This window comes from Pseudorca crassidens, chromosome 13 (assembly GCF_039906515.1).
Source record: "Pseudorca crassidens isolate mPseCra1 chromosome 13, mPseCra1.hap1, whole genome shotgun sequence".
Taxonomy (NCBI): Eukaryota; Metazoa; Chordata; class Mammalia; order Artiodactyla; family Delphinidae; genus Pseudorca; species Pseudorca crassidens.
Window position 1 is genome coordinate 87,564,725 of NC_090308.1, and position 27,787 is coordinate 87,592,511.

The 27,787-nt window shown below is 37.0% G+C and overlaps 1 protein-coding gene across 2 annotated transcripts in view; it reads left to right on the forward strand.

The window, feature by feature from the left end:
- Positions 1-27,787, forward strand: part of EYS (eyes shut homolog) — a 1,666,475-nt gene that overhangs the window by 1,379,360 nt on the left and 259,328 nt on the right. For both annotated transcript variants that reach the window (XM_067702876.1, XM_067702877.1), the window contains exon 32: positions 26,164-26,272. In XM_067702876.1, coding sequence (XP_067558977.1) covers positions 26,164-26,272 — 109 coding nt within the window. The remainder of the gene's footprint in view (positions 1-26,163; positions 26,273-27,787) is intronic.

The window sequence follows — 27,787 nt, forward strand, 5'->3', positions numbered from 1 at the left end:
TGTTTTTTTCTGGTCACACCGTGCAGCTTGTGAGATCTTATTTCCCCAATGAGGGATTGAACCAGGGCCCCAGTAGTGAAAATACTGAGTTCTAACCACTGGACCACAAGGGAATTCACTTAATATTCCTATTATATCTACTGCTTTTTTTTCTTTGAAAACTAATGGCCATCATAAAAAATCTACAAACAATAAATGCTGGAGACGGTGTGGAGAAAATGGACCCCTCTTGCACTGTTGGTGGGAATGTAAATTGATACAGCCACTATGGAGAACAGTATGGAGGTTCCTTAAAAAGCTAAAAATAGAACTACCATACGACCCAGCAGTCCCACTACTGAGCATATACCCTGAGAAAACCATAATTCAAAAAGAGTCATGTGGGCTTCCCTGGCAGCGCAGTGGTTGAGAGTCTGCCTGCCGATGCAGGGGACGTGGGTTTGTGTCCCATTCCCAGAGGATCCCACATGCCACGGAGCAGCTGGGCTCGTGAGCCATGGCTGCTAAGCCTGCGCGTCTGGAGCCTGTGCTCCTCAGCGGGAGAGGCCACAGCAGTGAGAGGTCCACGTACCGAAAAAAAAAAAAAAAAAAAGAGAGAGTCATGTACCAAAATGTTCATTACAGCTCTATTTATAATAGCCAGGACATGGAAGCAACCTAAATGTCCATCAACAGATGAATGGATAAAGAAGATGTGGCACATATATACAATGGAATATTACTCAGCCATAAAAAGAAATGAAATTGAGTTATTTGTATTGAGGTGGATGGACCCAGAGACTGTCATACAGAGTGAAGTAAGTCAGAAAGAGAAAAACAAAGAGTGTATGCTAACAGATATATATGGAATCAAAAAAAGAACAAAAAGGTTCTGAAGAACCTAGGGGCAGGACAGGAATAAAGACGCAGACATAGAGAATGGACTTGAGGACACGGGGAGGGGGAATGGTAAGCTGTGACAAAGTGGGAGAGTGGCATGGACATATATACACTACCAAACATAAAATAGATAGCTAGTGGGAAGCAGCCACATAGCACAGGGAGATCAGCTCAGTGGCTTCTGACCACCTAGAGGGGTGGGATAGGGAGGATGGGAAGGAGGGAGACACAAGAAGGAAGAGATATGGGAACATATGTATATGTATAACTGATTCACCTTGTTATAAAGCAGAAACTAACACACAATTGTAACACAATTATACTGCAATAAAGATGTTAAAAAAATTAAAAAGTTAAAAAAAATTTTTTTTAATGAAAAAAAATTTTAAAAAGAGGGAGGAGATATGGGCATATATGTATACATATAGCTGATTCACTTTGTTATACAGCAGAAACTAACACAGCAATGTAAAGCAATTTTACTCCAATAAACATGTTAAAAAAGAAAAGAAGAAGAAAAAAGAGATTCTAGGCTCTGGATCTTGTGTAGACAAAATTGAAAACATTTATCAATTCAGAAAATGCTTTTGGGTAGAAAGAATAATTAAGGAGCCTTTAGCAAGGCTTCCTCACTGTGGACACCTCTTTGTTCTTCCCTCTACATTTCACAGGGACCTTTTTATACTTCAAAATAGAAAATATAACCAGACTAATAATAATCACTGAAATTGAAACTGTAATTAAAAATCTTCCAACAAACAAAAGCGCAGGACAAGATGCCTTCACCAGTGAATTCTATCAAAGATTTAGAGAAGAGCTAACATCCATCCTTCTCAAACTCCTCCAAAATATAGCAGAGGGAGGAACACTCCCAAACTCATTCTATGAGACCACCATCACCCTGATACCAAAACCAGATGTCACGAAAAAAGAAAACTACAGGGCAATATCACTGATGAACATAGATGCAGAAATCCTCAACAAAATATAGCAAACAGAATCCAACAGCCTATTAACAGGATCATACACCATGATAAAGTGGGGTTTGTCCCAGGAATGCAAGGATTCTTCAATATATGAAAATCAATCAATGTGATATACCATATTAACAAATTGAAGGATAAAAACCATATGATAATCTCACTAGATGCAGAAAAAGATTTTGACAAAATTCAACACCCATTTATGATAAAAAACCCTCCAGAAAGTAGGCATAGAGGGAACTTACCTCAACATTATAAAGGCCATATATGACAAAGCCACAGCCAACATCGTTGTTAATGGTGAAAAACTGAAAACATTTCCACTAAGATCAGGAACAAGGCAAGGTTTCCCACTTTCACCACCATTATTCAATATAGTTTTGGAAGTTTTAGCCACAACAATCAGAGATGGAAAAGAAAAAAAAAAAAAAGAATCCAAATTGGAAAGGAAGAAGTAAAACTGTCACTGTTTGCAGATGATATAATGCTATACATAGAGAATCCTAAAGATGCTACCAGAAAATACTAGAGCTAATCAATGAATCTGGTAAACTAGCAGGACATGAAATTAATACACAGAAATCTCTTGCATTCCTATACAATAACGATGAAAAATCTGAAAGAGAAATTAAGGAAACACTCCCATTAACCATTGCAACAAAAAGAATAAAATACCTAGGAACAAACCTACCTATGGAGACAAAAGACCTGTATGCAGAAAACTATAAGACACTGATGAAAGAAATTAAAGATGATACAAGCAGATGGAGAGATATACCATGTTCTTGGATTGGAAGAATCAACATTGGGAAAATGACGATACTATCGAAAGCAATCTACAAATTCAGTGCAATCCCTATCAAACAGCCAATGGCATTTTTCACAGAACTAGAACAAAATAATTTCACAATTTGTATGGAAACACAAAAGACCCCGAATAGCCAGAACAATCTTGAGAAAGAAAAACGGAGCTGGAGGAATCACACTCCCTGACTTCAGACTATACTACAAAGCTACAGTAATCAAGAGAGTATGGTACTGGCACAAAAACAGAAATATAGATCAACGGAACAGGATAGAAACCTCAGAGATAAACCCAAACACATACGGTCATTTTATCTTTGATAAAGGAGGCAAGAAAATACAATGGAGAAAAGACAACCTCTTCAGTAATTGGTGCTGGGAAAACTAGATAGCTACATGTAAAAGAATGAAGTTAGAACACTCCCTAATGCCATACACAAAAATAAGTTCAAAATTCATTAAAGTCCTAAATCTAAGGCCAGACACTATAAAACTCTTAGAGAAATATACAGGCAGAACACTATGACATAAATCACAGTAAGATCCTTTTTGACCCATCTCCAAGAGAAATAGAAGTAAAAACAAAAATAAACAAATGGGACTTAATGAAACTTAAAAGCTTTTGCACAGCAAAGGAAACCATAAACAAGTTGAAAAGACAACCCTTAGAATGGGAGAAAATATTTGCAAACGAAGCAACTGACAAGGGATTAATCTCCAAAATATACAAGCAGCACATGCAGTTCAACATAAAATAAAAAACAAAAAACCCAATCCAAAAATGGGCAGAAAACCTAGATAGACATTTCTACAAAGAAGATATACAGATTGCCAACAAACACATGAATGATGCTCAACATTATTAATCATTAGAGAAATGCAAATCAAACCTATAAGGTATCACCTCACACTGGTCAGAAAGGCCATCATCAAAAAGTCTACAAACAATAAATGCTGGAGAGAGTGTGGAGATAAGGGGACCCTCTTGTGCTGTTGGTGGGAATGTAAATTGATACAGCCACTCTGGAGAACAGTATGGAGGTTCCTTAAAAAATTAAAATAGAATTACCATACAACCCAGCAATCCCACTATTGGACATATATCCTGAGAAAACCATAATTCAAAAAGAATCATGTACCACCATGTTCATTGCAGCACTATTTACAATAGCCAGGACATGGAAGCAACCTATGTGTCCACCAGCAGATAGATGAATAGATAAAGAAGATGTGGCACGTATATACAATGGAATATTACTCAACCAATAAAAGGAACAAAATTGATTATTTGTAGTGAGGTGGATGGACCTAGAGTCTGTCATACAGAGTGAAGTAAGTCAGAAAACTAATTCCTATATATGGAATCTAAAACAAAACCAAAAAAAAAATTGGTTCTGAGGAACCTAGGGGCAGGACAGGAATAAAGCACAGATGTAGAGGATGGACTTGAGGACATGGGAAGGGGGAAGGGTAAGCTGGGATGAAGTGAGAGAGTGGCATGGACTTATATACACTACTAAATGTAAAATAGATAGCTAGTGGGAAGTAGCCACATAGCACAGGGAGATCAGCTCGGTGCTTTGTGACCACCTAGAGGGATGGGATAGGGAGTGTGGGAGGGAGACGCAAGAGGGAAGATATATGGGGATATATGTAAATGTATAGCTGATTCACTTTGTTATACAGCAGAAACTAACACACCATTGTTAAGCAATTATACTCCAATAAAGATGTTAAAAATTATATACATCAGTTAAATAGTTGATTTAATATTGGTTAAATAGTGAGCATAATCCCCTTTGCACTTTACAGTGGTTTGTTAGAATGTTTTTATTACCCTTTTTGAATTGCAATAAATGCAATACTAGAGTTAGATGTCTCCAACAGATTTATGTTGATTATATCAATGTTTCCTGTCAAATTAGACTACACTATGAAAATGCTAAGAAGGAAATACTCTATTGCTTTCTGATCTGTCTCTTTTTAGCCACTTCACAGCTGAGATATTTGTTAAATCAAATCACTTAGATTACCTGTACATCTTAATAAAATGTCCACTGGTAATGCACCATATATACATTCTAATCTCATTCATGCCTGAATTCCATTTTAACCGTTGAACACTTCTAATAGTCAAACTCTTGCCCCTTGTTCTTAGTATTGTTTCATTAAAAAAAAAAACTTTTCTGCTCTTCATTTGCTTATTGTGGCTGCTTTGACAAAATGCCACAAACTTGGTAGCTTGAAACAACAGAAACTTGTTCTCTCACAGTCTGGAGTCCAGAAGTCTGAAAGCAAGGTGGCAGTCGAATGACCCTCCCTCTGGGGCTTGAGGAAAATGCATTCCTTGCCTCTTGTAGCTTTGGGTCACTGCCAGCCCTCTTTGGTGTTTCCTGATTTCACTCCAATCTCCGCCTCCATCTTCAAAGTCTACCCCTGTCACTCAGGGACTGTGTAAAATTGAATAAATTACTTAACCCCTCAGTTACTCAATTTCCTCAACTTTAAATGGGAAAAATGTTTCTACTTAACTCATGGGGTGGATGTTACTTAATATTTTAAAGTACTTGGAATAATGCTTGGTTCATAATAAATGTGATGTAAATGTTTATTACAGCAAATACTTCCATTATGTTTCAATGTAAGAAGCCATTGCTCATAATAAAAATGGACACCCCATGAAGGTTTCTACCCTTTGCAATGACGTATTCCAGTCTGTCCCGATTGAGTAAGTGTTCTTACAATAGATAGGAGATAGGACAAAGCAGCATGAAGGCACCAGGTGTTGGACTGGGGCTCAAAAAGATGAGAAAATAAAGCTAAAGATGAGAAAATGATATTTCACCTTTTTGTTTGTTTCTATAAGCAACAAAGCTAGGCATTCTTTGAACTCTGTACTTTCATTTTTGCCTCATGAGCCTGGCACTCAAGATGTCCCAGCTTGTGTTCTGTGAGTAAGATCTCCCTGGCATTACCTGCTAACTTAGTTTGAGTGACCCTTGAAGATGTAGCACAAATCTGTCAGCTCCCCTTAGCACTAACCTACACTGCTGATCTGGTGCCTTGGTCCTGATTCCTCTGGTCTCAGTGAAAATTGACCTCTCAGGGAATGGCAGTATCTTTGCTCCCTACCCTCTGTGACAACATTCAGAAAGAACTGCTTTACCCACCTCCACCTCCCCACTGCCTAACAGCTTACATAATAGACATTCATTCATTCGTCTATTGAATGAACAGATCCATTTGAAGTTGTATTTAAGACAATTTACCTGAACACTAATTTCATTTATGCTTTATTTTCCCAGGCAACTTTTTCTTCTATTCCTCAATATTTTACCTCATATTAAAAGCTGCCTTAAATCACTTTTGGATTAAGATTACATAATAAAATTAACATAGATCATAGGCTTTAGAACTTATTAAATTTCTTTGTCATCTTGGACTTCTGAGATTTGCAATAATTTAGTTTTCTTTTTGAATCCAGTAATACAAAACTTTCAAACCATCTCTAACTATCAGTGATTTTTCTCTCCATGTGAGATGATGTGAATTTTGGTTCTACTTGTAGAATTTCATTTATCATCTTCTGGAAAATTTCCAAAGCGTTTAGTGTAATTGTTTTTCTTGTCAGAAACAACTCCAGAAATGTGTTGTCTCTATTGTAAGGGTGAAAAATACATCTTTTTCATCATCCTGATCACTTATCCTAGTAAATACCCCCAATCTTTAAATTAGAAGTGCTCCCATGGAAGCTATTAATAAGAAATAGACTCAACATAAAGGAAGGACTAGTCATTGTTCTTTTAACCATTAAGCCTAATTACAGACATTCATCAGTTCCATTTATTTTCATACTGGTTGAATTTCTAAAATTTTTCTTGTCTGGTTGTCTCCAAATTGAACGTTTGCTTGGGGTAAGAAATTGACTTGGCTTTTCTTCCCTTCCCATCAGAAATTTTAAAGATGGGAAGCCACGTGTGGCAAGGGAGTATAAGAAGGACAATTAGAGTGGGAAGTGGCATATATAACGTCTTAGAAATCATAAAGAAAAAATTATATATAAGAATGAAAAATAGATGTACTTGTCCAGAAAAAATGAAATAAGCTAAGACAAGGGACACTTATAAGGTATGCTAGCTGGCAAAGAAATATGAAAAGAAAGTATTATTGATCTGAGTCTCAGCTCACTGGGATCACACTACAGCCTTTTTACATTTAGAGCGATGAGAATGTTTACAACTTTGGCTCAGAAAGTGTTTCTGAAATTTAAATTCTGTGCATCTCTATTAATCTACTCTTACTTCATAATTTTTAATAAAAGCTGAAATTGTTAATGAATTAATTGGATTAAACATAATATACTATAAATATTTTAAGATTAAAATATTTTCTTTTTAAAAAAATCTCAGTTAAAATGCACTGCCAGAAAAATCACATGGTATTAATAATACTAACCATAAGGCAACTGGAGTATTTAGAATATAGGAAAACTACACACTCGTTGTTAACATAAGAAAGAATCATCACTCACTGTACCACTTCTAAAAACATGGGACACATGTGACCTTTTCCTGAGGAAAAGTGTCTTTAGCTTCACTCATAATCTAATGGAAGTGAATCTCCACATGCCCATATCATCAGAATTGCTATTTGTTCAAACTTGGTAAAATATTCTATTTTTCAACAAATTGAATTTCTTCATATGCTATTTCAACTTGGGAAACTTTAGTCTCTCAAAATAAAATGTGTATGAAAGTTCAGGTGTTGCAGAGAAAAGAATCAGGAATCAATATATTTTACTCCTGAGTTTTGACTGATTTCTCAGTGGATTGAATACAAATATACCACAAAAATTGCTTAAAATAAATGAATTAAGACAATAGTAAGTATTAGAAATGAGGGTAAAATTAAATACTACCTGGTATTTGTAAACTGAATAAGTTTATATTTTAAGTAATATTCTTGAAACCTACATTCATCATCAGTGTAAATTGATCCAACCTAGATCTATAAACTAATAGATTATGAATAAAGCAGATTTTCTTCTGAAATTCCAAATGAAATGCCAACAGTGAAGCTGAGCTTTGCAACTTTCAAAATGCCCTTGTTCCAAGTGAATGCTTACACCCTAATAAGAAATATTCAAGAAACTCAGTGGTGTGCTCGTAAGTGTTTAACAATCAGCTCTCAGAGGAAAAAGGGTGGGACAGTGTGTTGATATGATCTGTAGCTTTTGTCAATTCCCCGGCAAAATACTCTCACCATAGCCAATTTCAAGTTACCAACATGAATTCACTGATATGGAGTTGGGAAGACATGCAAACATCAGCTCTCATGAGCCATTGAAAGCCTGCTCCAGCATACAGTGAAGGTTCTTACTATTACATTCAGATAGGTTAAAGAGAGATGTCAGGTTAAAAAATAGTAACATTTCTGGATGCGAACTTCAATTTGTGCTGTTGTAATGGTCATTGTGTGAATGTTTTTATTAGGTAAAGAACGTAAGGGAAGTTTGGCCATCTTCCCTTTCAGAGGAACTACCAGGAAACCGTGAAATCTGTAGAATATGCTGTGGGCTCTATTGTACGTGACTTCGGTAGTGTAGTTAGAAGTACAGTCACAGCTCTTGGGGTATCCCTGATATCTCATGACAGTTGGCTGGACAGTCCCTTGATGACTGCTCTGGTTAATCAAGGGTGTAAATGAGGCTCCTGCTTCAGTGGTCCTCAGGCATCACATATCCTTTTATTATTATCAGTGCTTCACAGGATAATGGCTTGGTTTTCCCTGCAATTTATTAGTAAGTATATTTAGGCTGTCTGTCAGTCAGAGGGAAGGCTAAATAAAACAGTTTAAAAACAATGACCACCTCATGGCAATCATCCAGAGACAGGAAGTCCTCATGACAATCACTCAGTGTTCCTTGCACAAGCTCTTTGTATGGCCAGCCTGGCCACGTGCTTGATGCTCTAAACAAAAAGGGATGCTTCAGGATGCTTTGGTATTTTTCCATTGCTTTTATTTGGCAAAGGGCATTACACTTCAGCTTTTGTGTCTGATCTTTTTTATAGTTTTCACATATAGGTTTGCTGAGTCTCACTCAGCATGTATGTGAGTGAAATGTATGGCTGTGTTGACAGGGTTGTACAGAACCATCATACTCTTCAACAGCATCTTCTTAAATTTGCTCACACAGCCATGACAGTAGCATCAGACACAGGAACCAGTAAGGAAAGCTGTATATCTCTGGACAGTTTCTTCTATATTACCTGATGTGTAAACTTTTAAATATATTTCCCATGTTTTCCTGTAGCAAACAGGGAGCTAAAACAATCACACTATCAATTAGATCCTATCATTTTGGGAACAGATATCTTTTGGTGCCCCTGTCTCTGCCATGTACATTTACTGCCATCTGCTGTTATGAGTCTTCCAACTCAGCTATTCTTCAGAGCTAACTGTCCCAATTCAACTAAAAATTTGGACTGAACATGGAGATCATAGCTGCTAACAATCGAAGTTAACTTCTCCCAGTTCTGAGTCTAGCCTGAGAAGATATTTTAATGAAAGTTCCAAGCTGGAACTCAGTGTGTACACTATCCATTCTCTTCAGAGCAATAATCACAGTTGCTAAATATTAAGGCTGGTATTGTATAGACATGCTTTGCAATGAACTATAGCAGCAATAATTTTTGCACATGATCAAGGGTTTATTGCAGCACTTCTTTTCCTCTTCTTCTCTTAAGTGTTAGTATCAACAAATGACAAGGGATAGAAAAGTCAACATAACGGTTTTAGAATGAGAACTTAAGGACACAGATTTGTGATTCTTTGGATGCAACACTTTTGGATGTGATTCTAAAAAGTTTTTGTTGAGCATTATCAAATTTGTAAGCTTCATATAGATGGGCATCATATTTATAACAAATGCCCTTCTATATGTGCTACCATAGATGTGAAATTCTTGACCTTAATATCATCTTTGAAAATGTTAAATTGAGGATTCTGTTAACTTACATGTTATAAGTTGGCATGTTGTATTATTGCAAGAGATTTGATTTTTCAGCTCAGTGCAAAGATCTTTCAAATGCATACGTCTTTTTTTAAATAATTCCATTTTGTTTTAAAGCACATTTTAAATGTAGTTTTCTCATTTAGTAAACGTTTTCTAATTGAAAAAATACTCAAAATATAGTCAAAATAGTAAAAAACATGGGCAAATGTTATTAAGTTTGAGATTCATTTAACTGCTATCTATACTGCAAGTTATCCACATAGAGAACCTGTTCTTGCATTATTTTTAAAAGTCTAATTCAGGTAAATAAAGAAATAAACTTACTGGCAAAGTTAATTCATGTCCAAAATTTAAAATTGGCAAGTTAACATCATTGCTGGGTAATAGCAAAACCTAGCAACAAGAGAAAAGCACAGTTATATTTTGCACATATAAAAGCATTCAGTATTGTCATCAATTTTGCAATATTCTTTAGAAACAGTTTGTCCTGTTCAGTTTTGTTATTGCTATTTCATGGCTTCAGAAATCTGTAGCTACTGTAATTATGTATGACCACTGTTCTGTGAGCCTACAACACAGCACTACAATAGCCCTTTAAACCATTTAATTCCATTATGATTTAATGCCAGTAACTTATAATTTCCCAATTTGAGAAATCAAACATAGGTACCTTGGAGAAGAAAAAAATCCATACATCGCATTTGTCTCTGGAGAGAAAACAAACTACTTTATTTATGTGCTTATGAAATATGCCACAGGAAAAAAAATATGAGACAGATGCACTGAAATGCCTTTAACAGAAAACAAACCAGAGATGGAAAAAGCCAAAGAAATGAATTTATATCCTGTTAAATCATAAAGGTATTTCCAAATGGTTTGTTTAATTTTTCTTCATTCTGTCACTCAAAAATTAAAGATAACTTTATATTTACATGGTGCTCCTAAGGCAGGGACTTAGTTTGATCTTTGTCATTGTTTTCTTTTTATAAAAAATAAAGTGGGACTTCTAGTTACAATGACTCTCTACCTTCATACTTTGACACACCACCTTAGTGTCAAACACATAGTATCAATAAAGAAAATTTAAAATAGGCTTTTGAAAATATAAAGTCTAGCTCAAAAACAGGATAAAAATCTTCCCAAATGCGAAATGGACAAAAATGCAAATCAGAAAAACAGTTAATACTGCAGACCTGTCAAGATCTAGATCTAGAAACAGGGCAGCTCAGCTTCTCTAGGACAAAGGGTACAAAAGACTCACTCAAGGAAACATGTGATGCTGCTAGATGGCACAGCCAGTGCACAGGGACCCAGCTTCCCCCATCAATGAGCCTGCATCCAATTAGTCAGGTGACATTCCCCCAACTAGCATGCCCACAGTATTCAGCCCACCACAACAGAAGGGCCCAGGCAGCCCATATAGGGTCATCCCTACAGCTCTATAGAGGAAAGTGTGCTGCTGGGCCCCATAGGAGGCCTCCTACATAAAGTCACTTCTCCAAGATTGATAAATGTAACCAACCTACCTAATGCATAGAAATAAACACAGAGAATTAGGAAAAATAAGGGGAGAGAGACATATGTTTCAAACAAAGAAATAAGACAAAACTTCAGAAAAAGAACTAAACAGTGGAGATAGGCAATCTACCTGATAAAAAGTAATGATCATAAAGACACTAACTGAACTCCAGAGAGAATTGGATGAACACAATAAGAATTTCAACAAAGAGTTAGAAAATACAAAAAAATAACCAAGCAGAGCTAAAGAATACAATAACTGATATAAAAAATACACTAGAAGGAATCAGCAGTAGATTAGATGATACAGAGGAGTGGATCAGCAATCTGGAAGACAAGTAGTGAAAATCACCCAAGCTGAACAGAAAAAAAGAAGCAAGAACTTTTAAAAATGAAAATGGTTTAAGAGTTCCCTGAGACAATGTTAAGCATACTAACATTTGCATTAAGTGGTCCCAGAAGGAGAAGAGAGGAAGAAAGGGACAAAGAACATATTTTGAAGAAATAATAAATAGATGAAAACTTCCCTAACCTGGGAAAAAAATAGACATCCAGGTCCAGAAAGTACAGAGAGCCCCAAAAAAGATGAACCCAAAGAGGTCCCCAGTAAGACACAATATAATTAAAATGGCAAAAATTAAAGATAAAAAGAGAATCTTAAAAGCAGCAAGAGAAAAACAACTAGTTATGTACAAAGGAACTCCCATAAAACTATCAGGTGACTTTTCAGCAAAAACTTTGCAGACCAGAAGAGAGTGGCACTATATGTTCAAAGAGATGAAAAAAAAAAAAAAAAAAAGAAAAGAAAAGAAAAAGAAAAAGAAATATACAACCAAGAGTATGCTACCTGGCAAGGTCATCATTCAGATTTGAAGGAGAGAGAATTTTACAGGCAAGCAAAAGCTAAAAGAGTTAAGCATCATTAAACCAATCTTACAAGAAATGTTAAAAGGAGCTTATCTAAGTGGAAGAAAAAGGCAACAACTAGAGATACAAAACTGATGAAAGGAAAACCTCATTGAAAAAGGCAAACATACAGTAAAGGTAGTGGAGCAACCACACATAAAACCAGTAGGAATGTTGAAAGAAAAAAGTAGTAAAATAATCTATATCCACAATAAGTAGTTAAGGAATACACAACATAAAAAGACGTAAAATATGAAGTCAAAAGCATTAAATGTAGGACTTCTCTGGTGGCGCAGTGGTTAAGAATCCACCTGCCAATGCAGGGGACAAAGGTTCGAGCCTGGTCCAGGAAGATCCCACATGCTATGGAGCAACTAAGCCTGTGCACCACAACTACTGAGCCTGCACTCTAAAGCCCGTGAGCCACAACTGCTGAGCCGGCATGTTGCAACTACTGAAACCCACACACCTAGAGCCCATGCTCTGCAACAAGAGAAGCCACTGCAATGAGAACCCTTTGCACTGCAATGAAGAGTAACCCCCACTCACCACAACTAGAGAAAGGCCCGCATGCAGCAACAAAGACCCAATGCAACCAAAAATTAATTAACTAATTTTTAAAAACACATTGTTTAAAAAAACACATTAAATGTGCTGGGGGTTAAAAATGCAGGTTGTTAGAATGCATTCAAACTTCAGAGATTATCAAATTTAAATAGTCACATATTATATTGTATATGAAACCCATGGTAACCACAAACCCGAAACCTATATAGATACACACACACACAAAAAAAAAAAAAAATAGAAAGGAATGCAAACATAACACTAAAGACAGTCATCAAATCACTAAAGGGAGCAAAAACAGTAGAAAGGGACAAAAAAGAACTACATAAACAACCTGAAAACAACTAACAAAATGGCAGTTAGTACAAACCTATCAATAATTACTTTTAATGTAAATGGAATAAGTGTTCCAATAAAAAGCCATAATGATTAAAGGATCAACTACATAACAGATTACATAATGATAAAGAGATCAATCCAACAAGAAGATATAACAATTGTAAACATATATGCACCCAACATAGGAGTACATAAATACATAATGCAATATTAACAAATATGGAGCAAAATTAACAGTAATACAATAATAACAGGGAAATTTAACACCCCACTTACATCAATGAACAGACAGAAAATCAATAAGGAAACACTAGCCTTAAACGACTCATTTGATCAGATTGCATTAATAGTTATATACAGAACATACTGTCCCAAAACAGCAGAATTCATTCTTTTCCACTGCACATGAAACATTCTCCAAGACAATCACATGCTAGGTCACAAACAAGTTTCAGTAAATTTTAAAAATTCAAATCATATCAAGCACCTTTTCCAAACACAAGTCAATGAGAGTAGAAATCAACTGCAAGAAAAAAAAACACAAACACGTGGAGACTAAATCATATGCTACTAAATAATCAATGGGTCACTGAAGAAATCAAAGAAGAAATTTAAAAATACCTGGAGACAAGTGAAAATTATCACACAATGATCCGAAAATCTATGGAACACAACAAAAGCATTTCTAAAGGGGAAATTTATAGCAATACAAGTCTATCTCAGGAAACAAGAAAAATCTTAAGTAAACAACATAACCTTACACTTAATGGAACTAGAGAAGGAAAACCAACCCCAAGTTAGTAGAAGGAAAGAAGCCACAGAGATCAGAGCAAACATTAAAAAAAAAAAGGAATCAATGAAAGTAAGACCTGGTTCTTTGAAAAGAGAAACAAAATTGGTAAAACTTTAGCCAGATTCGTGAAGAAAAAAAGAGAGAGGACCCAAATTAATAAAATTAGAAATGAAAAAGAATTGACACCACAGAAATACAAAGGATCATAAGAGATTACTATGAACAATTATGTGCCATTAAGATGGATTTTATTTTAAATGGGGATTAAGAGGTACAAACCTCCAATTATAGAATAAATAAGGCATGAAGATGTAAACAACATAAGGAATATGGTCAATAATATTGTAATGACTTTGTATGGAGAGAAATGGTTACCAGACTTTTGATGGTGATCATTTTGTAACATATGCAAATGTCAAATCACTAAGTAGTACACCTGAAACTAACATAATATTGTATGTAACCATATTTCAATTAAAAAAAATACATGTGGGCTTCCCTGGTGGCACAGTGGTTGAGAGTCCGCCTGCCAAAGCAGGGGACACGGGTTCATGCCCCGGTCCGGGAAGATCCCACATGCCGCGGAGTGGCTAGGCCTGTGAGCCATGGCCACTGAGCCTGTGTGTCCGGAGCCTGTGCTCCACAACGGGAGAGGCCACAACAGTGAGAGGCCCGCGTAACACACACACACAAAAAAGAAAAGTGACAGATACATATATACAAAGAGAGAGAGAGAGAGAAAGAAAGAGAGAGAGAGAGCCTGTCATCTGGAATTGTGACTTTTGGCAAACTGCCAGCTCAGGAAGAAAATAGAATGCAACTGAAGTATCATGAGCAGAAGTGCACCAAACAATCTCTCTCAGTTCTGTGAATGGACCTGTGGACCATCAATATCACCACAGGCCAGAACTACTCAAACATCCAGAATCCAAAATTCTAGTTTAGATGCTCAGAGGACCAGGTAGCATTCTCGTTAGGGCAGGCAGAGTTGAGTACAGCACAAGTGCACAGGAGAAAGAGAATAAGAGTGCAGAAAAGGAGAGAAAAACAAAAATATTTTTGACTCAAAATGAGCCTAAACAGCACAATACCAAAACACATGACAACATTGAGAAAGGAAACAAGCAAATCAGCAAATAGAGCATGAATCACCCTAGATAAAATTATTTTTCTGGAAAAGTCTGACAAAAACTTTAAAATAAGTATTTTTAGAATACTAGAGAGCACAATTGAATAGCATTCATTTAAAAAAAAAAGAAATTACAAAAGCAAAACAGGCATAAATTAAACACCAAAAAATGTGGAAAAGATTCAAAATCTTGGGAATAAAAGATTATATTTATTGAAAATTAAAACTCAATATGTAGACCACTGTGGGGGAAAAACTGGTGTCTAGGGAGAATACAGGACAGAGAATTAAGAGAATGTTCTAAGAAGTGAAAGCAAGATTTAAAAATTTAGAGGACATTTTAACAGGCTTCCAAAAAATATCTAATATGAGTTCTAGAAAAACTCTATAATAAGAGATTTCAGAGAATGTCAAAAAGCAATATTTGAGGTGATTCAGGTGAGAATTTTCCAAAATTGACGGAATACATAATTGTTGAGATCAGACATGTACTCAGAGTATTAAGAAAGATAAATAATGATTAATCCATCCCTAGATGCATTATCACAATTAAAGAGAAAACCTTAAAGCTGTCAAAAAGAAAAGCTAAAGTAACAAAAGAACAGCTTTTAAGTTTTTTTAATGACTTCATATCAGCAGTAGAATGCAACAAATAATTAGCTACTGTTTAAAGTTCTTTAAAAAATCTAAAATTTTATACATTTTTAAACTATTATTCAAGGGTGATATGACTCTGAATTTATTATCCACAAATTCTCATTACAAGAACTGTTTAAGTTGTATTTAGCAAGAAGATAGATAGATAGATAGAGATAGGTATATCTAGAAGGAAGGTATGGAATACAGGAAAACAGAAAAATGTCAATAAAGTATTTAATTATTGATTGCTTTTTATAAAAACTGAACTTATCTTTTAAGAGGTAAAACTGAAAAATATTGTATATTCATTATCCAAATTTTATAAAATACAAATAAGCAAAAGAAACAAATTGAAAAAATCATTCTCATTCCCAGCATGCAGAGATAGCCACAGATAATGTTAGTGAAAGTAATTCTGGTATTATCTCCATGCATATTTTCATAAAAATAATATATCACCTAAATTGTCTTTATTTCTTCTATTTTATACAAATATCTTCTATGCCATTAATTGCTATTCTACAACTCCTGTTGAAAAACGGGATAACATTCAATTATATAAAATTTCTTGGTTGGTAATTAAATCCATGCTCTGCTGTCTACATTTTTACAACCTTCCCTTGGTTTTGGATATTCTGAACTTACAGTTTGAGCAGAAACTTCTAAAAATTTTTAAATAAATTGTATTTTCCAAATCAGACTGTTTTTCTTCCAAATTGTTTAGCAAGCATACCTAAAGACTATAAGTCTAAAAAATAAGAATGTTAAAGATACTGAAAAAAATGTCTGTTGCATCAAATTTTAATTTTTAAAATAATTCAACCTAAGTGTTTGATTTTGATTCCATTACAAACAATATTAGTAAAAGTAGATGAACATTTCGACTTGACTGTGTAATGTTTTTCATAAAAATCTCTTTAGAGATCCCTGTCTAGCCAGCAAATAATTGCTTCAACTTTGGATTTTAATATTAGCACTGAATGATTTATGTGTACACTAAATAATGTGATTCTCACCAACCATTTATGAGCTAAGAATGATTATCTCCCTTCTGTGGATAATCACACTTCAGGGAAGAGAGGTTAAATGGTTTGCCTAAGATCACTCAGCCAGTCAATGTATTATCTCAAAATATAATCCTTGAGTCTTTAAATCATTAGACTCAGTTGGCCTCAGCAATAGTTGCGAGACATAACGGATATGCACATAGATTTTTCCTCAAATGATTTATGTGGCATAAAGTCTAATTTGTTTATAGAGCATTTTTTTTTTCGTTCTTATGACAAAATTTGGTCTGTAAGCAGATATAAGGCATTATAAAAATGAACCTGATAAGAATCCACATGTGGGAAAATCTCTGGTTAAATTAGAGTATCAATTTCCAAAAGAGTACATAGACAAAGCAGATAGTAGAATCAGCCATTTGGTGGAAGGGTCAGGGGAAGAAAGGCAGGAGATAACAGAAAGCACATGGAGTAGAGTGACTTCTTTTGTAGAACTGCAGTTCAGGGTTAGCCTTTAACAAGTTCTGAGTGAAGTAATAAGAGAGCTTATTATTTCTTAATAAGGACGTGTGCATCCCTGACAGCTATTCCCCCATCTCCAGTATAAAATGTCTATATAGGCCCACATCAACTACAATGGCAAATGTGCCTCGTGTGTCCCTTCGATATAAAGTTCACGCAAATGGGACTCTAAGAGATTATTCCTAGACCTTAAGAATTTTGATCAGTGATCGATCTATGCTCATTTGCCAGGAACTTCCTTCGTTTTAGCTCTGAAAATTCCTGTGACCTGGAACACCTCTCAGTCCTGAGCATACTGGGGCCGTTGGTCAAAATTAAAATAAAAACTAATTGTGTTCACTGTCCAAAATTTAGAAAATACAAATAAGCAAAAATGTGCATTAAAATTATTAGTGGGAACCTGCTGTATAGCACAGGGAGCTCAGCTCAGTGCTCTGTGGTGACCTAGATGGGAGGGATGCGGGGGTGGGAGAAGGGACTAAGAGGGAGGGGATGTATGTATATATATAGCTGATTCACTTCATTGTACAGCAGAAACTAACAAAACATCATAAAGCAACTATACCCCAGTTTAAAAAAAGTATTCATACTTGCATCATGCAGAGATAGCCACTGAATTGTCTTTTTTTTTTTTTTTTTTAACATCTTTATTGGGGCATAATTGCTTTACAATGGTGTGTTAGTTTCTGTTTTATAACAAAGTGAATCAGTCATACATAAACATATGTTCCCATATGTCTTCCCTCTTGCGTCTCCCTCCCTCCCACCCTCCCTATCCCACCCCTCCAGGCTGTCACAAAGCACCAAGCCAATATCCCTGTGCCATGCGGCTGCTTCCCACTAGCTATCTACCTTACTACGTTTGTTAGTGTGTATATGTCCATGACTCTCTCTCTCCCTGTCACAGCTCACCCTTCCCCCTCCCCATAACCTCAAGTCCGTTCTCTAGGAGGTCTGCGTCTTTATTCCTGCCTTACTCCTAGGTTCTTCATGACATTTTTTTTTCTTAAATTCCATATATATGTGTTAGCATACGGTATTTGTCTTTTTCTTTCTGACTTACTTCACTCTGTATGACAGACTCTAGGTCTATCCAACTCATTACAAATAGCTCAATTTCGTTTCTTTTTATGGCTGAGTAATATTCCATTGTATATATGTGCCACATCTTCTTTATCCATTCATCCGTTGATGGGCACTTAGGTTGTTTCCATCTCCGGGCTATTGTAAATAGAGCTGCAATGAACATTTTGGTACATGACTCTTTTTGAATTTTGGTTTTCTCAGGGTATATGCCCAGTAGTGGGATTGCTGGGTCATATGGTAGTTCTATTTGTAGCTTTTTAAGGAACATCCATACTGTTCTCCATAGTGGCTGAACCAATTCACATTCCCACCAGCAGTGCAAGAGTGTTCCCTTTTCTCCACACCCTCTCCAGCATTTATTGTTTCTAGATTTTTTGATGATGGCCATTCTGACTGGTGTGAGATGATATCTCATTGTAGTTTCGATTTGCATTTCTCTAATGATTAATGATGTTGAGCATTCTTTCATGTGTTTGTTGGCAGTCTGTATATCTTCTTTGGAGAAATGTCTATTTAGGTCTTCTGCCCATTTTTGGATTGGGTTGTTTGTTTTCTTGTTATTGAGCTGCATGAGCTGCTTGTAAATTTTGGAGATTAATCCTTTGTCGGTTGCTTCATTTGCAAATATTTTCTCCCATTCTGAGGGTTGTCTTTTGGTCTTGTTTATGGTTTCCTTTGCTGTGCAAAAGCTTTGAAGTTTCATTAGGTCCCATTTGCTTATTTTTGTTTTTATTTCCATTACTCTAAGAGGTGGGTCAGAAAGGATCTTGCTGTGATTTATGTCATAGAGTGTTCTGCCTATGTTTTCCTCTAAGAGTTTGATAGTTTCTGGCCTTATACTTAGGTCTTTAATCCATTTTGAGCTTATTTTTGTGTATGGTGTTAGGGAGTGATCTAGTCTCATACTTTTACATGTACCTGTCCAGTTTTCCCAGCACCACTTATTGAAGAGGCTGTCCTTTCTCCACTGTACATTCCTGCCACCTTTATCAAATATAAGGTGTTCATATGTGCATGGGTTTCTCTCTGGGCTTTCTATCCTGTTCCATTGATCTATCTTTCTGTTTTTGTGCCAGTACCATACTGTTTTGATAACTGTAGCTTTGTAGTATAGTCTGAAGTCAGGGAGCCTGATTCCTCCAATTCCTTTTTTCGTTCTCAAGATTGCTTTGGCTATTCAGGGTCTTTTGTGTTTCCATACAAATTGCAAAATTTTTTGTTCTAGTTCTGTGAAAAATGCCAGTGGTAGCTTGATAGGGATTGCATTGAATCTATAGATTGCTTTGGGTAGTAGAGTCATTTTCACAGTGTTGATTCTTCCAATCCAAGAACATGGTATATCTCTCCATCTATTTGTATCATCTTTAATTTCTTTCATCAGTGTCTTATAATTTTCTGCATACAGGTCTTTTGTCTCCTTAGGTAGGTTTATTCCTAGATATTTTATTCTTTTTGTTGCAATGGTAAATGGGAGTGTTTTCTTGATTTCACTTTCAGATTTTTCATCATTAGTATATAGGAATGCCAGAGATTTCTGTGCATTAATTTTGTATCCTGCCACTTTACCAAATTCATTGATTAGCTCTAGTAGTTTTCTGGTAGCATCTTTAGGATTCTCTATGTATAGGATCATGTCATCTGCAAACAGTGACAGCTTTACTTCTTCTTTTCTGATTTGGATTCCTTTTATTTCCTTTTCTTCTCTGATTGCTGTGGCTAAAACTTCCAAAACTATGTTGAATAAGAGTGGTGAGAGTGGGCAACCTTGTCTTTTTCCTGATCTTAGTGGAAATGCTTTCAGTTTTTCACCATTGAGGATGATGTTTGCTGTGGGCTTGTCATATATGGCCTTTATTATGTTGAGGAAAGTTCCCTCTATGCCTACTTTCTGCAGGGTTTTTATCATAGATGGGTGTTGAATTTTGTCAAAAGCTTTCTCTGCATCTATTGAGATGATCATATGGTTTTTCTCCTTCACTTTGTTAATATGGTTTATCACATTGATAGATTTGCGTATATTGAGGAATCCTTGCATTCCCGGAATAAACCCCACTTGATCATGGTGTATGATCCTTTTAATGTGCTGTTGGATTCTGTTTGCTAGTATTTTGTTGAGGATTTTTGCATCTATGTTCATCAGTGATATTGGCCTGTAGTTTTCTTTCTTTGTGACATCCTTGTCTGGTTTTGGTATCAAGGTGATGGTGGCCTCACAGAAGGAGTTTGGGAGTGTTCCTCCCTCTGCTATATTTTGGAAGAGTTTGAGAAGGATAGGTGTTAGCTCTTCTCTAAATGTTTGATAGAATTCGCCTGTGAAGCCATCTGGTCCTAGGCTTTTGTTTGTTGGAAGATTTTTAATCACAGTTTCAATTTCAGTGCTTGTGATTGGTCTGTTCATATTTTCTACTTCTTCCTGATTCAGTCTTGGCATGTTGTGCATTTCTAAGAATTTGTCCATTTCTTCCAGATTGTCCATTTTATTGGCATAGAGTTGCTTGCAGTAATCTCTCATGATCTTTTGTATTTCTGCAGTGTCAGTTGTTACCTCTCCTTTTTCATTTCTAATTCTATTGATTTGAGTCTTCTCCCTTTTTTTTCTTGATGAGTCTGGCTAGTGGTTTATCTATTTTGTTTATCTTCTCAAAGAACCAGCTTTTAGTTTTATTGATCTTTGCTATTGTTTCCTTCATTTCTTTTTCATTTATTTCTGATCTGATTTTTATGATTTCTTTCCTTCTGCTAGCTTTGGGGTTTTTTTTTTTGTTCTTCTTTCTCTAATTGCTTGAGATGCAAGGTTAGGTTGTTTATTCGAGATGTTTCCTGCTTCTTAAGGTGGGCTTGTATTGCTATAAACTTCCCCCTTAGAACTGCTTTTGCTGCATCCCATAGGTTTTGAGTCGTTGTGTCTCCATTGTCATTTCTTTCTAGGTATTTTTTGATTTCCTCTTTGATTTCTTCAGTGATCACTTCATTACTAAGTAGTGTATTGTTTAGCCTCCATGTGTTTGTATTTTTTACAGATCTTTTCCTGTAATTGATATCTAGTCTCATGGCGTTGTGGTCAGAAAAGATACTTGATACAATTTCAATTTTCTTAAATTTACCAAGGCTTGATTTGTGACCCAAGATATGATCTATCCTGGAGAATGTTCCATGAGCACTTGAGAAAAATGTGTATTCTGTTGTTTTTGGATGGAGTGTCCTATAAATATCAATTAAGTCCATCTTGTTTAATGTGTCATTTAAAGCTTGTGTTTCCTTATTTATTTTAATTTTGGATGATCTGTCCATGGGTGAAAGTGGGGTGTTTAAGTCCCCTACTATGAATGTGTTACTGTCGATTTCCCCTTTTATGGCTGTTAGTATTTGCCTTATGTATTGAGGTGCTCTTATGTTGGGTGCATAAATATTTGCAATTGTTTTATCTTCTTCTTGGATCGATCCCTTGATCATTATGTAGTGTCCTTCTTTGTCTCTTTTAATAGTCCTTATTTTAAAGTCTATTTTGTCTGATATGAGAATTGCTACTCCAGCTTTCTTTTGGTTTCCATTTGCATGGAATATCTTTTTCCATCCCCTTACTTTCAGTCTGTGTGTGTCTCTAGGTCTGAAGTGGGCCTCTTGTAGACAGCATATATAAGAGTTTTGTTTTTGTATCCATTCAGCTAATCTGTGTCTTTTGGTGGGAGCATTTAGTCCATTTACATTTAAGGTAATTATCGATATGTATGTTCCTATTCTCATTTTCTAAATTGTTTTGGGTTCGTTATTATAGGTCTTTTCCTTCTCTTGTATTTCTTGCCTAGAGAGGATCCTTTAGCATTTGTTGTAAAGCTGGTTTGGTGGTGCTGAACTCTCTCAGCTTTTGCTTGTCTGTAAAGGTTTTAATTTCTCCATCAAATCTGAATGAGATCCTTGCTGGGTAGAGTAGTCTTGGCTGCAGGTTTTTCTCCTTCATCACTTTCAGTATGTCCTGCCACTCCCTTCTGGCTTGTAGGGTTTCTGCTGAGAGATCAGCTGTTAACCTTATGGGGATTCCCTTATGTGTTATTTGTTGTTTTTCCCTTGGTGCTTTTAATATGCCTTCTTTGATTTAATTTTTGACAGTTTGATTAATATGTGTCTTGGTGTATTTCTTCTTGTATTTATCCTGTATGGGACTCTCTGTGCTTCCTGGATTTGATTAACTATTTCCTTTCCCATATTAGGGAAGTTTTCAACTATAATCTCTTCAAATATTTTCTCAGTCCCTTTCTTTTTCTCTTCTTCTTCTGGAACCCCTATAATTTGAATGTTGGTGCGTTTAGTATTGTCCCAGAGGTCTCTGAGACTGTCCTCAGTTCTTTTCATTCTTTTTTCTTTATTCTGCTCTGCAGTAGTTATTTCCACTATTTTATCTTCCAGGTCACTTATCCGTTCTTCTGCCTCAGTTATTCTGCTATTGATCCCATCTAGAGTACTTTTAATTTCATTTATTGTGTTGTTCATCGTTGCTTGTTTCATCTTTATTTCTTCTAGGTCCTTGTTAACTGTTTCTTGCATTTTGTCCATTCTATTTCCAAGATTTCAGATCATCCTTACTATCATTATTCTGAATTCTTTTTCAGGTAGACTGCCTATTTCCTCTTCATTTGTTAGGTCTGGTCCATTTTTATCTTGCTCCTTTATCTGCTGTGTGTTTTTCTGTCTTCTCATTTTGCTTATCTTACTGTGTTTGGGGTCTCCTTTTTGCAGACTGCAGGCTCGTAGTTCCCGCTGTTTTTGATGTCTGTCTCCAGTGGCTAAGGTTGGTTCAGTGGGTTGTGTAGGCTTCCTGGTGGAGGGGACTAGTGCCTGTGTTGTGGTGGATGAGGCTGGATCTTGTCTCTCTAGTGGGCAGGTTCACGTCTGGTGGTGTGTTTTGGGGTGTCTGTGGCCTTATTATGATTTTAGGCAGCCTCTCTGCTAATGGGTGGGGTTGTGTTCCTGTTTTGCTAGTTGTTTGGCATAGGTTGTTCAGCACTGTGGCTTGCTGGTTGTTGAGTGAAGCTGGGTGCTGGTGTTAAGATGGAGGTCTCTGGGAGATTTTCGCCGTTTGATATTATGTGGAGCTGGGAGGTCTCTTGTGGACCAGTGTCCTGAAGTTGGCTCTCCTACCTCAGAGGCAGAGCCCTGACTCCTGGCTGGAGCACCAAGAGCCTTTCATCCACACGGCTCAGAATAAAAGGGAGAAAAAGTAGAGGGAATTAGTAGAAGTATGAGGAAAGAAAGAAGGAAAGGAGGAAAGGAGGGAAGGAAGGAAGGAAGGAAGAAAGAAAGAAAGAAGCAAAGAAGGAAAGAAGGCAAGAAGGAAAGAAAGGTGGGAGGGAGGGAAGGAGGAAGGAAGGAAGGAGGGAAAGAAGGAAAAAAGACAGAAAGAAAGAAGATACAGTAAAAATAAAATAAAGTATAATAAAGTTATTGAATTAAAAAATTCTTATTTAGAAAAAAAAAGGGACGGATAGAACCTTAGGACAAATGTTGGAAGCAAATCTATACAAACAAAATCTTACACAGAAGCATACACATACACCCTCACTAAAAGAGGTAAAGGGGGAAAAATCATAAATCTTGCTGTCAGAGACCACCTCCTCAATTTTGGATGATTCGTTTTCTAAAGGAGGGAAGGAAGGAAAGAAAGAAAGAAAGAAAGAAAGAAAGAAAGAAAGAAAGAAAGAAAGAAAGAAAGAAAGAAAGAAAGAAAGAAAGAAAGAAAGAAAAGTATAATAACGTTATTAAAATTAAAATTGATTATTAAGAAAAAAATTTAAAAAAAAACCATGGACGGATAGAATCCTAGGACAAACGGTGGAAGCAAGACTATACAGACAAGATCTCACACAGAAGCATACACATACACATTCACAAAAAGAGGAATAGGGAAAAAAATCATAGATCTTGCTCCTAAAGTCCACTTCCTTAATTTGGGATGATTGGTTGTCTATTCAGGTATTCCACAGATGCAGGGTATATCAAGTTGATTGTGGAGCTTTAATCCGCTGCTTCTGAGGCTGCTGGGAGAGATTTCCCTTTCTCTTCTTTGTTCTCACAGCTCACAGGGGCTCAGCTTTGGATTTGGCCCTGCCTCTGCGCGTAGGTCGCTGGAGGGCGTCTGTTTTTTGCTCAGACAGGACGGGGTTAAAGGAGCCGCTGATTCGGGGGCTCTGGCGCACTCAGGCCGGCGGGTAGGGAGGGGCACGGAGTGCGGGGCGGGCCTGCGGCGGCAAAGTCCGGCGTGACTCTGCACCAGCCTGAGGCCCAATGTGCGTTCTCCCGGGGAAGTTGTCCCTGGATCCCGGGAACCTGGCAGTGGCGGGCTGCACAGGCTCCGCGGAATAGGGGTGTGGAGAGTGACCTGTGCTCGGACACAGGCCCCTTGGTGGCGGCAGCAGCAGCCTTAGCGTCTCCCGCCCGTCTCTGGGGTCCGCGCTTTTAGCCGCGGCTCGCGCCCGTCTCTGGGGTCCGCGCTTTTAGCCGCGGCTCGCGCTCGTCTCTGGGGTCCGCGCTTTTAGCCGCGGCTCGAGCCCGTCTCTGGGGTTCGCTCTTTTAGCCGCGGCTCGCGCCCGTCTCTGGAGTTCCTTTAAGCAGTGCTCTTAAACCCCTCTCCTCACGCACCAGGAAACAAAGAGGGAAGAAAAAGTCTCTTGCCTCTTCGGCAGGTGCAGTCTTTTCCCCGGACTCCCTCCCGGCTAGCCGTGGTGCACTAACCCCTTCAGGCTATGTTCAAGCCGCCAACCCCAGTCCTCTCCCTGCGCTCCGTCCGAAATCGAAACCGAACCTCAGAGCCTCAGCTCGCAGCCCCGCCCGCCCCGGCGGGTGAGCAGACAAGCCTCTTGGGCGGGTGAGTGCCGGTCGGCACCGATCCTCTGTGCGGGAATCTCCCCGCTTTGCCGTCTGCACCCCTGTTGCTGTGCTCTCCTCCGCGGCTTCGAAGCTCCCCCCTCCGCCTCCCGCAGTCTCCGCCCGCGAAGGGGCTTCCTAGTGTGTGGAAACTTTTCCTCCTTCACAGCTCCCTCCCACTGGTGCAGGTGCCGTCCCTATTCTTTTGTCTCTGTTTTTTCTTTTTTTTTTCTTTTGCCCTACCCAGGTACGTGGGGAGTTTCTTGCCTTTTGGGAGGTCTGAGGTCTTCTGCCAGCCTTCAGTAGGTGTTCTGTAGGAGTTGTTCCTCGTGTAGATGTATTTCTGGTGTATCTGTAGGGAGGAAGGTGATCTCCGCGTCTTACTCTTCCGCCATCTTCAAGCCCTCCCTCTGAATTGTCTTTTGAAATTCTGTTTTAAAAGTATGTCAGGTACTTCCGTATGTGTACCTTTTCATTTGATTGCATCGTTCTATAAACTCTGATAAATTTTCAATTGTGTATTGACCATTTCTGCCGCTCATTCTACAAATTCCCTTAACCTTCTACTCTTGGTTATCTCTGAGACAAAGTACTACCTGGTATATTAGCAGCTTGCCTTCTGAGTTCTGATAACTGTATCACACTGTAATCTCACAGCTCCCGGTTATGCAGCCATTCATTTCTTATTCCATTTCTATCTCCCCCATAGGCTAGGGAGGGGAAATTTCTACCTAGGGAGTTTAACATCATTTAACATCAATGTTATGTGTCCAACAATCTCCTACATGAATGAGAACATATGTCAACCACAGTGAGCACTTAAAAGTTATCAATAACTACTCATACACAGAAAGCTCTTTTTGTTCTGTGTGGGTTTAACTTTCTGAAAGCATTTCAACTCCTGATTTAAAGACAGGAGGAGAGAAGGAAAATAAAAGGCGCTGTTAGAAAAGAAATATATCTTTATCTATCCTAAAATGTTCAGACTTGGTTGAGACGATAGTTTAGGATTACTGTGATCCAGAATGTACCTCTCTCCTTGGAGTACTTATCTATGTGCAAAGTTATCCTCTTCTTACCAATAACACATACAGTAATGGCCTCTTCTGTTTTATTTATAGCTACACAGTGCCTGTTGGCAGCCCTAGGGTTGCTTGTATGATTGAAATGGCTGCAGATGGAAAACCTCCAATACGGAAAGAAGACACCAAGATACCTCATGTGTCCCAGGTAGATACGCAAATATCCAGTTTCAAACATTACCAAGTGTGCCCTCAATATTTCAAAGTGTTTAAGTTACTAAGCATTAGTCATATTTCTTTAGAGAACAGATTCCTTGTAAAAAGCTCTCAACAAAACACCAGAATATTCATCTCTGATACTTTAGGTATAATTAAATATATTTAATACTGCCTGTCACTATAAAAGTTTTATTAGATTTTAACAACTCTCACACTTTGCATATAATATGCTTTATTTTAATAAAACAGCTCAGGAATGGGGAAAGATTAGCAAGATACAAAACAGTGCTTAAAAACTTACACTTTTATAGTCTATGCTAGTGCTTGCGTTATGCTGTTTAAAGTCCCTTTTCAGGGTTTTAGATTTACAGGAAACTTTTCTTAGAAACAGTGAATGAAGCTAAATTGAAAGAAGAGAGGATGTCTGTCCCTCCAGAGTCAAGGCAATTTGCTGAATTCTCTTCATTTTTATGATGTTGTTGGCTACATGCTTCTTAGTATGACTTTACAGCAATACATTTAAGATAAAGAATTTCTGATCCATTTGATCATCATGGAGAGTTAATTTGTATAATTAGAACTCCAAAGTGCTAATTTGGGTACACAATAAAGTTCGCAATGTGTAGTGCCCTAATGAATTGGAAATTTCCTTTTATTTCTATTTTTTCTGGGTAGTCTCCTGTTGAGTGTATACAGACATCCAAAAGAAGCACATAGGAATATCTAACATTTGCATAAGTATATTACATTTTCCAAATTATGGCCATATATATCATCTCATCTATCTCCACAAGAACCCTCCAAAGAATGATTATCCTCTTTATAAGGCTAAGGAAGCTGAATGTCAATGTCTAAAATTTCATGGTGAAAAAGCAAGAGACTTGATCCCTGATTTCCTGATTCCCAACTTTTTTGTTCCCTTATAATACACTTTACGCCTCCTCATTTGCTGATGCAGAGATTCAAAACTGTCGAGTTGCTCGTCAGGATAGGTATAAAATTGGTTTCTGTGTTTTAAAAAGTATGCTAGAGCCCAAGATGACCAAATATGTAGATTCATGACATGGAATATTCAAATGGTGGAAAATATATGAAACACTCATAGTTTTGTGAAAAATCCAATATAAAGCAGCCAAGTGTGATTTTTATCTTTATTAATTCCTTATAGTCAACTACTTTTTATATTGAGAACTCCATATTTTCTTATGAATAGCATATAATATAACATAAATATTAATGAATTATATCTTAATTCATAGAATTAAATTCTAAGCATTTTTATACTTTAACTCATTTAATCCATACCAAAAGAAAAAAACCTGTGAGGTAAATACTATCCTCTGCAAATAAAGAGGAGTAAAGTTAAGGCAAAGAGAGGTTAAGTTTCTTGCCCAAGGACACACAGCTATTCTGGGATTCATATGCAGACATTCACACTAAAGAACCCGTGCTTTTAACCAACACTATGCTTCCTCACAACCTTTGAAATGGTGTTTTCCCTTAA